Source organism: Sceloporus undulatus, chromosome 1, assembly GCF_019175285.1.
Source record: "Sceloporus undulatus isolate JIND9_A2432 ecotype Alabama chromosome 1, SceUnd_v1.1, whole genome shotgun sequence".
In the NCBI taxonomy this organism is placed as follows: Eukaryota; Metazoa; Chordata; class Lepidosauria; order Squamata; family Phrynosomatidae; genus Sceloporus; species Sceloporus undulatus.
Window position 1 is genome coordinate 314,289,662 of NC_056522.1, and position 14,854 is coordinate 314,304,515.

Genomic DNA, 14,854 nt, shown 5'->3' on the forward strand with positions numbered 1-14,854 from the left:
CCTAGCCTCCTGCCCTAAAAACACCAAGGCACCAAGGCAAAATAATTTTAGATTATGTTTCATCAAAAGTTGGTACAGGGGCAAAGGGAAGCTAAACAAAGTGCAATCATAGATTAGATCATAGAATTTGAAAGCCACACATTTCTTAATGCATTCAGACTGTTACCCTAAAAGGTGGGGAGGTGGATTTGAGATTACAAAGCTAACAGAAAGAAAGGTGTGAAATGATCAATAGCAAGAGATTGGGAATTAGAAGGGGTGATAATTACCAATCCTTAAATTAGGGATTCACGGAAGATGGAGAGTGACTTAGGCAGAATCTGAGGATGAAACAGTAAGCGAGGGGGACCTTATGTGTGCACAGGTTCCGTGGGCAAGATGCGAAAACTGGGGCTGATATTTATATCGGATTTCATAGCCTTGAAGTGTGCTTGATGCTATCCCATGGTGTAATAAAACTTGGATGGTTTTTCCATGGAATTGACAAAAGGACTCTGAAATGACTCACGGCTTTAACTCCAGAGTGGGGGAAAAAAAAAAACCCCATTGATAGGATTTGAGATAACCTCTGGATAGGAAAGGTGAAAGGTGAGGTGTAAGTATGATGCTTAATCTTCACTGCAAGAGGAAATGCGCAAAGAGCCAGGTATGTCCTTAGGGTGGCGGTTGTGGTGGCAGTAGTAGTGTAAGCAGCAAGCCATTCAGTGTTTATTTTACTATTTTCTAGGTCTCCCACATGTCCTTAGGCTAGGACATCACCCTTACCTAGTTTCCAAAGAACCCCTTACCTAGTTTTCATGACTTTCATGATCCCTCAAAAACATGCCTGATGCCTATATTAAATATAAAACCCCATATCCAGCACAGGATGTGTGTAGGGTATGCTAACAAGGCATACTTATTGCACCATTTAAAAAAATTGATACAGTTTTTGATACATAGTTTTATCTTTTTAAAATGTGTTTTATTCTTTTAATAACTATCTGTTTTAATGCTGTAATAATTTAATTGGATTTTGTGAATGTATTCCACTTCAGCTGTCTTTTGCTCCAAATTTCCTTTGTTCTGCAATAGTGACTCTGAGTGAGTGATAGCGAGTCCTGGAAGACTGAAGCATTCTGATTACACAAACATTTAAACTAACACTTTTAATATGATCATTTGATTAAGTGATTTTAATTTTTGTATTATCTGTTGTTTTAACTGCATTTGGTTTTTATCTTCTATTTTGAGCTGCTGTGGGTTCCATACTAGGAGAAAGGCAGGATATAAATGCAAGAAATAATAACTATACTAAAGTTGACTCCTTGCATTTGATAGGATGAGCTGTACTCCATGAAAGCTTATGGTGATCTGTCACATTACCACAGTAAACAGCTTTAAAAAGGCTGTTAAGACGGATCTTAACACCAAAAAAAGCCACCAAAAAGCCTAACTTGTTCACCCTGATTTCAGCTGTAACCATTGTTATCTGTTTTGTCTATTTTTTAAAATTATGTTTTAAATTGTAAGTTGTTTAATTGTATTTTAGAGGGGTGGCAGTGGGATTGTGAGATAGGAATATATGTTTTAATCTTGTAAGCCGCCCCAGTTGTGTTGCCCAGAGGGGCGGGATAAAAATAATTTTTCATTGTTGCTGTTGTTGTAAAATTTCTTTTTCTTTGTCACAAAGTTGCTACTGGAATCCATCATGCTTTTTTAAATACTAAAACAGACAAACATCACTGTTTCTTTTGTATACTACTTTAATAGATATGTTAAATTGTTGTGTGCCTCCAAGTCATTTTTGACTTATGGAGATCCTCAGCCGAACTTGTCATAGGGTTTTCTTAAGTTTTGCCATTAAAGAGTGGGAAACAAAAGTACAACAAGGAGAGAAGGATTTTGTACAGATTTCCAAAACAATACACAAAGGAGTAGGAAGATTTGAGAAAGAACATGTGAGAAACTTCAAAACTGTTATATTTGGAATCATTAATTCAAACACAACAGCAGCTGATAAAATATTGGGAGGCATTCCTATCAGAAGCCAAAGCCATTGCCTAGGAACAAGACTTTCAAATATGAAGACTCTCTGGACGTTTGTCCCAGTTGAGATAAATTCTACAGTGAAATCACTTTAAAATCATCCAAATAAACCATTATGTATTTTATGAATTAAAAAAAGAAAAGAAAATCAAAGAGAGCGTTTGCCATTGTCTTCCTCTGAGGCTGAGAGACTGTGACCTGTGCAAGGTCACCCTCTGGGTGTTTATGGTCAAGCGGGAATCAAATCCTGATCACCAGAGTAGTAGTCCAACACTCAAACCACTACACCACACTACACCACTCTGATATATTAAGTATTGTCCTCATTTATCTGATATAAGAAAAGGAGGGTGTGATGTGGGCTTAAAGGAAAGTACGAAAATAGTAGAATTGGTTGCACATGGAAGTAACCAAAGAAGGACTGTGAAATGTTTATACTCTATTATTTTGTTCTAGATGATGGCAAGCAGGTAAATGTGCCCACAATGGATAGTACAGCTGATGTCACGATATCCTAGACTATCATTCTCTATGGGAGGGAGGGTTGGGCAGTTTCTGCTTCCATACCCATTTGTTTGCACAGAGCAGCCTTCTCCAACTTTAGGCGCTCCTAATGTATTAAATGACAATTCCCATTTTACCCAGCCAGTATAGAGATGGAATTACATGAGGCTGGTGAAGGCTAGGATCCAATTGTGTCCTGGATTTGTGTGTGGATAAGTGCAGTTGTGTACATAGGGAAAAAGAAGTTCTTGGCAAGGAATTGAGAGTTAAGAACCTGTGGGCATTAGACTTTTGTGGATGCCTTACCATAATGTTCCAAAGTTTTGTCTGAAAAAAAAAAACCCTGAGAAAAGATAAGCTCAAAATGAAAACTTCTAATGGATACCAGAATGGAGAAAACTACTGCAGAGTCTTGTAGTGGTTCAGGCATGTAACAATCGCAATAGCATTTTACATTTCTATACCTCTTCATAGTGAACTGAGGCCCTGTACAGGCCAGTCTTTCAGGCTGGCCTGAGGGCAAAGTCGGGGTGTAGAGTCCTGACAACGCATGCCTAACTCTGCCCCCAGGGTGCCCTGACACCACACGCCACTCCACATGGCACACGGTGTCATGACACACCTCTGGCACTGCATCCATATGATGCATCACCGAAGGGACACCATATAGCTGCACTGCTGCAGCTACTGCACCCTTTCGAGGGCGCAAAAAGGAGCTGCTTTTTGCGGCTTCTTTTTTGCCTTCAGAAGGCCAGATCAGGGCTGTAGCGTGAAGTTGCCATGACCCTGATCCGGCTGAAGAAGGGACGGCTTCCAGCCACCCCTTCAGGGCTTTTTGTACAGCTCGTAAGCATTCTCTAAGCAGTTTACAATATGTAAGGCAATTGCCCCAAACAAGTTGGGTACTCATTTTACTGACCTATGAAAGGATGGAAGGCTGAGTAAACCTGGAGACTTGTAGGATCGAACTCACAATGTTGTGTCTGCAGTACCAGCATTTAACCATTGTGCCACCAGGGCTCCATCTACAAATTCTTGTTTTGTTAATCTTGTTGTTTTTCTCAGGTGCTGTATGTTTTGTATAGATGTTCCTGACAAACCTCCTATTACACATGGTACACAAGTCAACTTCTTATCTTGGGGATCTAAGCAATTAGATGGTTATTCTGTTGACACAGCTTCTTTTTCTTTTAAATTTGAGAAGCTGGCCAGACAACATAGTTGGTTCCAACTTGACTATTCACCTACACCCCATTTGTTCCGCATAAATTAACCTGCAAGAATTCTAAGATCATCAGGGGAAGGGTTTCTCTTAGTCCATGTTATGCTCACTTGTTGAGAGCATAAGAGAGAGAGAGCCTTCTCAGTAGCTGCTCCCATCCTTTGGAACTCCCTTCCTTGAACGGCTAGGCTGCCCCCCTCCCCTCTTATCTTTCATCGGCAAGCAAAGGCATTTTTATTCAAGCAGGCTTTTAATATATAATCACTGTCAGGGAGGCTTTTATATGAGGTGTATGCTCTATTTATGTTTTTAACTTTTGCATTTTTAATATAAATTTATATTGTTTTAGTGAGATGATTTTAATTGTTTTAAAGTTTTTATTATTAAATTTCTAATAAGTTTCCTCTGTGAGTTGCTTTAGGTCCCATTCTGGGAGAAAGGCAGCATAAAAATGAATTAAATAAATTAATTTTAACCTCAAAATGCCAGATTATCCACTAAGGCACAACTGTTCTAACCAAGGGGCAGTACACATTGCTTCAAATAGGAGGAAGAGAGCATTTGGCAGGTGCCATCGTCCTCATGCTTAGATCATAAGCTGGTTTTCAGTTTTGTTCTTGTTTTACTCAGACTGGTTGTCCTTTGTAGATCATTTATGACATTTAAAGACATAGCCTGTTAAAGACATAGTCTAGAAAATCAGCATCCAAAGGGATCTTGTAGCATCTTTAAGACTAACTGAAAGATAGAAGTGGGTAGCATGAGCTTTGAGATCTGAGGACGTATAGAAAGCTCATGCTGCCCATTTTTATCTTTCAATGGTCTCAAAGGTGCTGCAAGATCCTTTTGCATATTGATGACACTCTGTAACAACATTCTCTGCTTAGCAGAGATGACTCCCCAATATATAATCCTACATATCAAATGATTTTTTTCACTTAAAACAGCTGTGCACTTCTTTTGAAAGTGGACTCTTCAGGATTAAAGGAATTGGGGAGTCAGAGTCAGGCCTTTCAGAAGCATAACATGGCACTAATTGATTCAAAACAGCTTTTTCAATAGTGGTGCCCTCCAGCTCTTCTCCCCGTTGTCACCATACAGCACATGTGGAAGGCACCAGATAGCAAGGGATGATTTAACTGAGCAGTTTATTTTAAATGAGGATTGGCATTGACAGTCTCAAGTACAAGGCATTAAAACTAATAAGTGCATACAGGGAGAAAGCCCAATCTTTCAGGCTCAGAGGAAGGCAATGACAAACCCTCAGTGAATAAAACTGACCAATAAAACCTATGCTAGGTTGCCTGGGGTGTTATGAGATAATTTTCACGGTGGGATGGAGAGTGATGAGCAGAGATAAAAATTTGTGTGTGTGTGTGTGGGGGGGAGAAGAGTTTGGGCATTGGCCACTACAAAAGAGATTTCTGTGGAAAAAAGTTTTCATGCATAGTGACAAAAATAATCCCACAAATCAAGTTAAACTACAATTATTTTCCACATGCAAAATAACTGTATGGATTAAATAAAAGTTACCAGCTAATACATGCATACTGTGCAAGTCATTATAATGAGCTCTGATTTCCTCTCTCCACTTAAAATTCCTTCAAATATGCTACTTTGAAAAACCAAGATAACTTAATTTGCTTCTCTGTGATGAAGCACTGGATGCTTGTGTAGTTTCAGCATGTGTCACACTTGAGAATGAATTTTCACACAGAGCTATAGATGCATCAATGTTTTATATGCATGGAAAGGCTTCCTTATACATGTACAGGTTGAGCCTCCCTTATCTAAAATTCTTGGGACCAGAAGTGCTTTGGATTTCAGAGTTTTTTGGATACTGGAATATCTACATACAGTACACATAATGAGACACCTTGAAGGTCTAAACATGAAATTCATTTATGTTTCATATACCTTATACATGTAGCCTGAAAATAATTTTATACATAATATTTTTAATAATTTTGTGCATGGAATAAAGTTTGTGAACACTGAACCATAAGAAAGCAAAGGAGTCCCTATCTCAGCCACCCATGAAAAAAGGTTTGGATTTTGGAATATTTTGGATTTTTGAATTCCAGATAAGGGAGACTCTATGTGTACAGTGTTTTAATAGATCTGTGAAGTGTTAGTGTTGTCAATTTTCAGGAGTGTATGCTATCATTTACTTTGGATGCCTAAATTGTATTTCTAAATGCTCAACTGCAATGCTAGATATTTGAGGATTGAAGGAAAATTTCATGGGAGGGGGGAATTCTTATCTGGAGGCATTGCCCTCATTCATCTCTCCCTCTTCATTACAACCAGTTCACCATACATTGGAGTTGACTTGAAGGCACATAACAGCAGTTGATTTATAATTATGTGTGTGAGGTTAATAAGAAAAAAAAGTAAAGCAGAGCAGGTATCTATCAGAATATTACATTAATACCCCATCTTTCCTCAGATGTGCTTCTGGTGGAACACAAGGCTCTTCCCCCCCTCCATTTTATCCTCAACAACAATATTGAGAGGGAGGTTAAACTGACAGACAGTGATTGGCCTCAGGTTAGTAGCCTATCTGAATCTGGGTTTCCCTGGTCATAGTCTTAATACTGCATGCACAAGCTATGGGGATCATATTCTACGCACCAGCTCTCTGTCAGGCTGAGGAAAATGTTTCCGTATTGGAAACTTTTTGTCCCTAGAATCTGAGAATCATAGTGTTGGAATAGATCCCAAGGTCCATCCAGTTCAACCCCTTACCATTCAGGAATACACAATCAAAGCACTCCTGACAGATGGACATCAGGTTCTGTTTAAAAATTCCTCTCAGTCAATCTAGAAAGTGTGTATAGGGGGATGTATCTGTACTTTGCTCTACATACTAAGCACAAAAGGGTGGGGGGAGCCCAGGAGAAGTCTGGGGCCTTCAAAAATGGATCTGGGGCCACATATGGCCCCACAGACTGCCAGGTTACCTCATCTAAGCTAATCATTAAACAAGATTGGCTCTTAGTTTAGATAAAAATAGGGATTTGGGAGCAAGGAAAAATGGTTAGGAGGTTATGGGAATAGGAATAGAGTGAGTGGAAGTTTTGAGCAGATTTAAGACTTAAAAAGCAGTAGGTAGATTTGGCACAAAGGAGCCTAGTGTTGTCTAACTTCAAATGGGGCAAAATCTTGAAGAAAAAAAAAAGTAGACAACACAGTAAACATTTCTCCAATTTGGAAAACAATGGGTGCCAAGAGCACTTTCCGGTACTCAGGACAGTTATGGGTGCCTTAATGGTGCCAATGTTTGCTTGAAGCTGACAGAATTTGATGAGAACATAACAAAATTGGAGAGAGAGAGGATCAAAATGAAAACCCAACAAGTGCTCAGGATAGGAAGAGAAGGACATTTCCAGCAAGTTAATGAGTTACTGGGGAGAAGATAGAAATTAGGTTAAACATTTACCTCTCTTGCCTGTGTTTCTGGTTTCCAAAGGGTGAGAACTTCAGCAAAAAAAAAGTGTAGGAAAAGCAGGTGGCTTTGGTGAGATTCTTCTCAGCAAAATTCTTTAGAGTGAAGAGTCATGAAAATCTAGATCTCTTCGTCTTCATCTAAGTCTAATAATGAAAATAAAAGGCTATTTTCCAATTTACTAGTTTGCTCAGTGAGTCTGGAACTGAAAACGGGCAAGTGTTTCAAAGAAAATAGCCAGAAAAACTGTTGCTATGACTCTTTCTCTCCTGACCCCATCACATAGGGAAGAAACCAAGGTTAGCATGTAGGCTGGATACATTCTTGCAAGCAGGATACTGAAGATTAGGGAGATAAATTACTCAGTTGTTGCAACCTTTTGACATAACAGCAAACGTCTACTGTTGACATTTTGAAACAAGTCATTTTCCCTTAGCCATTTGTTGTTAATTGTGTCAAGTTGACTTGATTATAGCAACTCTATCAATGAGAGACCTCCAAGTCACGCTGGTCACCATCAGCCCTGATCAGGTTTTGCAGACTAAGGACCTTAGCTTTCTTGAGTGAATCTGTCCATCTGGAATGCGCTCTAACTATGCAGTGGAATAAAATGAGGGTATTATCTGCACCGCATGTGAATTCTGCCTCATGAAAAGATTTCCCCTTCAGTTTCATAAATTTAGCACTGCAAAAACGTAAAGCTTCAGTTGAGCATTTAGAAATAGTTTAGGCATCTGACAAAAGGTCAGGCAAAGTTCCCAAGGAATGCAAACACAATGAATAAGACTTCTAGCTGTGAACAATTTTCAGTGTCTTACTCAGCAATGCTAGAAATTTGGAGACTGATTGAAACTTTCATGGAGGAGGGGGGAAGAACAGAATTATTATTTGGAAGGGAATGGGCCTCTCCCATCCATAACTACATCCTTGGAGTACATGGCAGTGTTACTGATCTGACATGGCAATGCGGTTAATGCACTTGGCAACAGTATGTTGGATAGTTTTTAGTTCAATGTGGTCAGTAAAAGCAAGTGATGCTGCATCTCTTTCATTTCATTCAGATGTAACAGTGTTACATATATAGAATTTGCTGTTTGGGATCATCATCAACAAAACACTGTAGATTATAAAGACAAAATGAATATTATAACAATACAATGTTACAGAAACAAATACTTGGGAGAAAAGAAAATATGGTGACACTCACTGACTACATGACTAAGTGGGAGGTAGAAGTGTGTGGAGAGAAGAGAAATCGAGCCAAGAGTAATGACTATGATGAGGAATAAGCAAAGCAGACAAGGAAATGATGGAACACACTAGGGGATTTTAACTACTTCTTTTGTACTCTGCTACCTCTATAGACTCGAGTCACTGGTGCAAACATGGTTGCACAGTTCTCCATTTCCAGCAGCAGAGGCCATAGCTTTCACCTATGTGCCCCAGGAGCCATCCGTCTGTGGTTGCTCTGCCTCTTTTTAATGCCCCCCTCCATTTTCTTTACTGTGATAAATAAATCATTTGTCAGCATTTATAACTGTCATTTATCAGCAACATACAAGTATACACTATGCAATATGTGCAAAAATTCACATTATGTTTGTATAAGTAATTTGGAGGGAATCGGAAACTTAAGTTTTAAGCCAACCACAGTTCTCTGATGACTCAGAGAACTGGTGATTATGAACTGTGTTTAGATTCTGGTTTGTTGTGAAATCCTAATTTAAAACAAATTGGGAAAACATGAAAAAAGTCATTCAGTTTAAAATAGTCATGGGAATCATGTGGCCCTACTAAGTTCTTGGACTTCAAGTCCCAGGAGCCATGCCCAGCATAGTAAACGGTAAGGATGCTGCAAGTAGTAGCCTAAAAACATCTGGAGGCCACCCCTGGTTTAAAACCACAAGGATACTTTTCTGATCCTCTCCTTTGACAGAGAAAGAAATGTATCTCCATTGTCTAAGACAGGAAGGAGTGAGGATTGTTTGTATAGTCTTCTACAGCTCTTGTTCCATGTGCAATATATTGTGGTTGCAGCGGAGTTGTCTTAGGTTAGACAGGAATGGAGCTTTTGTTTATGCTGAAGTCTGTATTCCCGTGAGGGTAATCTTTGGGAGCTGCAGTCTGGTGGTGAGAAGGGAGAGAGCTACAATGAGGTGAGTCTAGGGACCTTAACATGGGGCTTTTTGAGCGTCAGTTCGCATGGCCAATGCGTATTCGCGTTATATGCATATGGAGTTCCACACCTGTGAGCTCTGAATATGCATTGACCAATGCGATATAATGTGAATACGTTTTGGCCAATGCGTATTCACGGCTGGGTTCCGAACTGAAGGCAGCTGGCTCCTCCGTTTCCGAGTACACAAAATTAGGGGATCGCGGGATCCGCACTGATGGCCAGTGCGGAACCTCTGCGCTTTGGCTGGTGTGTACATCCAATCCGCGGGTCTCTTGAAGACCACCGTTACAAATCTCCCATGATGCTGCGCTGGAATTCCCCCTTCCCCCGGTGGCCCTTTTCCCTTTTAGCACAACCGCTGGGGCTGGGAGGTTATTTCCACTGAACGAGATAAAGCAGAAACCTTTTGTGTCGCGGGAGGGGGGATGTATATGTATATGTGGTGTGGTGTATACACACACACACACACACACACACAAAGATGTGTGTGCAAGCATATACATGCAACATTACACTTTCAGCTGCTCCACAGTGTGTGTATATACACACACACACACACACACACACACACACACACACATATAATAACACTCAAGCAGACAGATGGTGTGTAAACATATAAATAAGGCATCACACTTTTGGCTGTGGCACAGTGTGTTTTTGTATATATATGTGGTGTTTGTGTGTATATATTATTATTATTATTATTATTATTATTAACCTTTATTTAAAAGCGCTGTAAATTTACACAGCACTGTACATACAATCTTTTTAATTGGACGGTTCCCTGCCCTCAGGCTACAATCTAAACACACACACACACACACACACACAACACAACACACACACTATATATATAAAACTCTCACCCAATCCCAAGGGAAAGGTAGGTACATTGCCATGGGTGGGTGATCCAGTATTCCTGAATGGCAATGTGCCGACCACATGATTTCACTGAATGGATCCTTGGCAATTGCCATCCAGGAATTTTCCTTGTAAAAGGGAATTCCTGCAGGGCAAAGTAACATCAAGAAGCACACCCTAGGGAAAGGTAGGTACATTGCCATGGGTGGGTGATCCAGTATTCCTGAATGGCAATACTGACCGCATGATTTCACTGAGTGGATCCTTGGCAATTGCCATCCATAGAAATTTCCTTGTAACAGGGATTCCTGCATATATATAATATATATATATATATATATATATATATATATATGCTGGTGTGTAATATATGTGTGTGTGTGTATATATATATATACACACACACACAAACACAAAGATGTGTGTGCAAGCATATACATGCAGCATTACACTTTCAGCTGCTCCACAGTTTGTTGTGTGTGTGTGTGTGTATTTATGCGTGTGTGTATATGTATATGCATGTGTGTGTATACAACACACACACACCAAAGATGGTGTGCAAGCATATACATGCAGCATTACACTTTCGGCTGCTCCACAGTAAAACAAAACACACACACACACCACACACACATATATATACTCTCATACAGACAAATGTGTGTTTACACATAGAAAGGCATCACACTTTTGGCTATACCACTATGTATGTATGTATGTGTGGTTGTGTGTGTGGTGTATATATATATATATATATATATAATATATAATGAGTGCGCACACACACACACACACACAGATGGAGCCGAGACCCCTTGCATAAGTGGCGAAGGCAGCAATTCTCGCGATATTCCGCGCTAAACAGTGACCTCATTCTTCACCCCAGAAGTTAAAAATGTTGCGCCCCGTTCAGAGCCCCACAGAGCATGCGCAAAGCTGCTGATGCGCATCGGCGAACACACATTGTATTGGGCTGGTGTGGTCATCCAATCTGCACTGGCCTCGCTTTGCGTGAATACGCATTGGCCGATGCGCAAGACCTCGATCCGGAAGGCCGCCCAGGTGTGGATTAATGTTGTGATATGACGCGAATATGAATCGGCAAAGCGTATTCAGAGAGCGCGAGTGTGAATGAATGATGCGTTATAACGCGAATACGCATCAGCCAATGCAAACGGACGCTCAAAAAGCCCCCGTGTGGTAAGGTCCCATGTCTTTGTATCTATGTTAATGCCCCTTCCATTCTTATCCCAGCAAGCTGCCTAGAGAAGGACAGATTGGGAAAAGATTGCTTGCAGAACACTTCCTCACCTCCTTTCACTGCTCCATCCATCTTGGATTTCTGTCCTCCCCTTGCTAAGGTTTGAACTGTGATTGCTTGCAGAAAGCTCGCTTCTTCACCCTCTATGTGTTTTGGCTACTCCCACTCATTTTCCCTTCCTTATCTGGCTTAGGACCCAGCATGTTAGTGTACTCCAGCTTTAATAGCTCACTAAATGAAGAAATCTACTAGTAGGAGAGGGATCATTACAAAAGATTCTTCCCTCACATGGTTGACTCATCTTTAATAGAATCATAGAGTTGGAAGAGGCTCCTTTGGCCATCACAGGAACTTCAGCTATAGCATTCCCAGAAAGTAGTTGACCAGGCCTTTTTTTTGAAGATGTCCAGAGAAATTGGTTTTCTTGCTGAACCACTCTTACTATCAAGAGGTTCCTTCTAATGATCAATCCAAATCTACTCTCCAGTAACTTGAAACCATTAGATCTGGTTCTACCCTTTTTGGCAACAGAGAACTAACCTGCATCCTCCTCTGTCTTACAACCCTTTAGATATTTAAAGAGTGCAATCATCTCAGTACAGGACTAGCTTAGGGCTTACAACAAGAATTAAAATAGAGTATGGCTAAAAGCCATTATATTACATTGCTGAAGAAAAGACATTTTTGAAAACTATTATATTAAAAATCAAGCACTGAATTGCAACACTCCCAGTTTAAAGACCATTCCACAGCAGTCAGCAGTTAAAAAGGGAGCACAGAAGGGGCCAAAGTAATCTCCCTTGGAAGGGAGTTTGTCAGCATGGGAGCAGACACCAAGAATGTCCTCACCAAATGTGACAGTGTGGGTGGACCAAAACAAAGCCTTCCCATGAAGGTCTTGAGTTCAAGTCTATTTATTTCATCCAGTTTGGTTCAGCAGTGGTAGCACTTTACTGTTCCCAATTCCAAATGAACTGCAAATGGACACCACTAGATGGCAATGTCGGATTTCTTTTTCATATCATTTTCTCTCAAGCAAACCATTCCATCAACAATTCTTCCATCTGTGAATACAGGTCTTAGGATAAAATAAAACTTTTGCTTTGTAACAAAGATATTCAGTGCCTCACTCTCTGCAATGTTAAAAATTTGGAGACTGAAGGAACATTTCATTGAAGTGGGGCAAAATTCTTATTGGGGGGCCATGCCTTCATTCCCATCTGCCCCATCTCTATTCTCTTGCTTGGAAGTATCCAAATTTTCTTCATACTCCTGCATACTCTGTATGGCAATATAAGACCAGTTTTAATAAAAGATGCTGACAGATTAAAATTGAAATGATGACAATGTATAATAACAGCCTTCAATTTCACAAAACAGGATTATGGCTTCATATTTGAGTGTGCAAAATCTTTGAAAGATTTTTGAAGTAGGCTTGCATTTATGCCCAACTTTTAGATGAAGAAGGAAACTGAGAAAATAACAGTTTGCTTAATGTCATCAGGCAAATTCATAGCTTAATAGTTATTCTATTCTGCTTTAGTCAGGCCTCAGCTGGAATACTGTGTTCCGTTCTGGACACCACAATTCAAAAACGATATTCACAAGCTGGAGCGTATCCAGAGGAGGGCAACCAGAATGGTGAAGGGTCTGGAAACCATGCCTTATGAGGAGAGACTTAGGGAGCTAGGTATGTTTAGCCTGGAGAAGAGTAGGCTAAGAGGGGATATGATAGCCCAGTTTAAATATTTGAAGGGGTGCCACAACGAGGATGAAGCAATCTTGTTTTCTGCAGCTCCAGAGAATAGGACCTAGAGCAATGGATGCAAACTACAGGAAAAGAGCTTCCACCTTAACATTAGGAAGAACTTCCTACAGTAAGAGCTGTTTGACAGTGGAACACTCTAACTCTGAGTATGATGAAGTCTTCTTCTTTGGAAGTTCTTAAACAGAGGCTGGATGGACATCTGTCAGGAATCCTTTGGTTGTTTATTCCTGTATGGCTGGGGGTTGGACTGGATGACCCTTGAGGTCTCTTCCAACTCTATGATTCTATGATTTTCTGACCCATTGTTCATGTGCTTGTCCAATAATCACTCTGCCAATATAATTCCAGATTTTACCAAGCCTCTGTCTCATAATAGTGTTCTCTTATGAAATGAAATCATAATGAAATCATGGCTTTCAGAGTATATTGTACTCCAACTCTCATCCACCCCATCCCCTGTAACCAATCAATGGGGATGGTGGTGATAGCCCAACATTTGGAAAGCCAGAAGCTCTAATTCATCTTCAGAGAGCTTAACATCTTGGTTTAATGACCATTTCAGTAGATCTGAGTAACCACAAGGTTACTACAATTCCCAGGACACCTCAGCTTGGCTAGGGGATTTTGAAAGCTGTAATCTAAAAAAGGAACTTTTCTAGGTTGAGATCAAATTATTGTGCTTGGTTTCAAGCATTTGGGAGGGTTTCCTTCCTTTCTCATTTTTTGTTCTGATCCTATGTGGGTTATCTTGTTGGAATCCTGCTTTTGTAATGTATCTATATTTATGAGAACCTCTGGGTAGATCCTTGTCAATGCAAAACTAACATAAGAAGAAGAAGTGAGACAGATCCAATTGACACTAAGCTTCTGGATTTCATTACTTATAGCCATAATAGTGTCACTGAAAATTTCAAGGTCAAAATGTGTTTGGCATTCCTATATGCACGCACTAGATGTGTATGTAGTTTTAAATAATTAGTTTTTAGTGTTGTAAATAAATTAAATAAGCTCTATCTAGTTTTTTTGTGGGTTTTTTGGGCTATGTGGCCATGTTTTAGAAGAGTTTATTCCTGACATTTTGCCGGCATCTGTGAAATGTCAGGAATAAACTCTTCTAGAACGTGGCCACATAGCCCAAAAAACCCACAAAAAACTATGGATGCCGGCCGTGAAAGCCTTTGACTTCTTAAGCTCTATCTATTTTCGAAATGTTATCTTTTTATAGACTAACACCAGTTATTTTAATCCTCTTAAAAACATAGGTCAGCATTCTGTTATTGACGTATACAGAAGGTTGTATGGTTGCCTTTGAGCTGCATCCCCAAATTTGTCCCTGCCAGACAGCTTTTGAAGCTCCAGGAGGGTCCCTTGCTGCTGTCTTTCTGGTATGGAGGGTGGATAGGCCATCCAGACCATGAAGATCCAGGGGCTCCTAGAGGAAAGATAAGCTTTGGAAACTCCACTTGAGAGTGTGCCCTCATCTCTCCCCCTCTATGGTTTGAATTGTCTCCTCCCTTCCTTCTCTACCAGTAAGCAACAGCAGCAGGTTTGCTCCTAAGGCTTGAAAGCTGCCAGGTGGT

The 14,854-nt window shown here is 40.2% G+C and overlaps 1 protein-coding gene across 3 annotated transcripts in view; it reads right to left on the reverse strand.

The window, feature by feature from the left end:
* Positions 1-11,639, reverse strand: part of SLC10A1 (solute carrier family 10 member 1) — a 29,467-nt gene extending 17,828 nt beyond the window's left edge. Inside the window, exon 1 of one of the 3 annotated variants that reach the window (XM_042455181.1) lies at positions 11,557-11,639. In XM_042455181.1, coding sequence (XP_042311115.1) covers positions 11,557-11,578 — 22 coding nt within the window. In that variant the 5' untranslated portion in view covers positions 11,579-11,639. Of the gene's footprint in view, positions 1-6,502; positions 6,560-11,556 lie in introns of those variants that run through there. The other 2 variants (XM_042455172.1, XM_042455153.1) reach the window with 2 other exon arrangements.
* Positions 11,640-14,854: the final 3,215 nt, after the last annotated feature.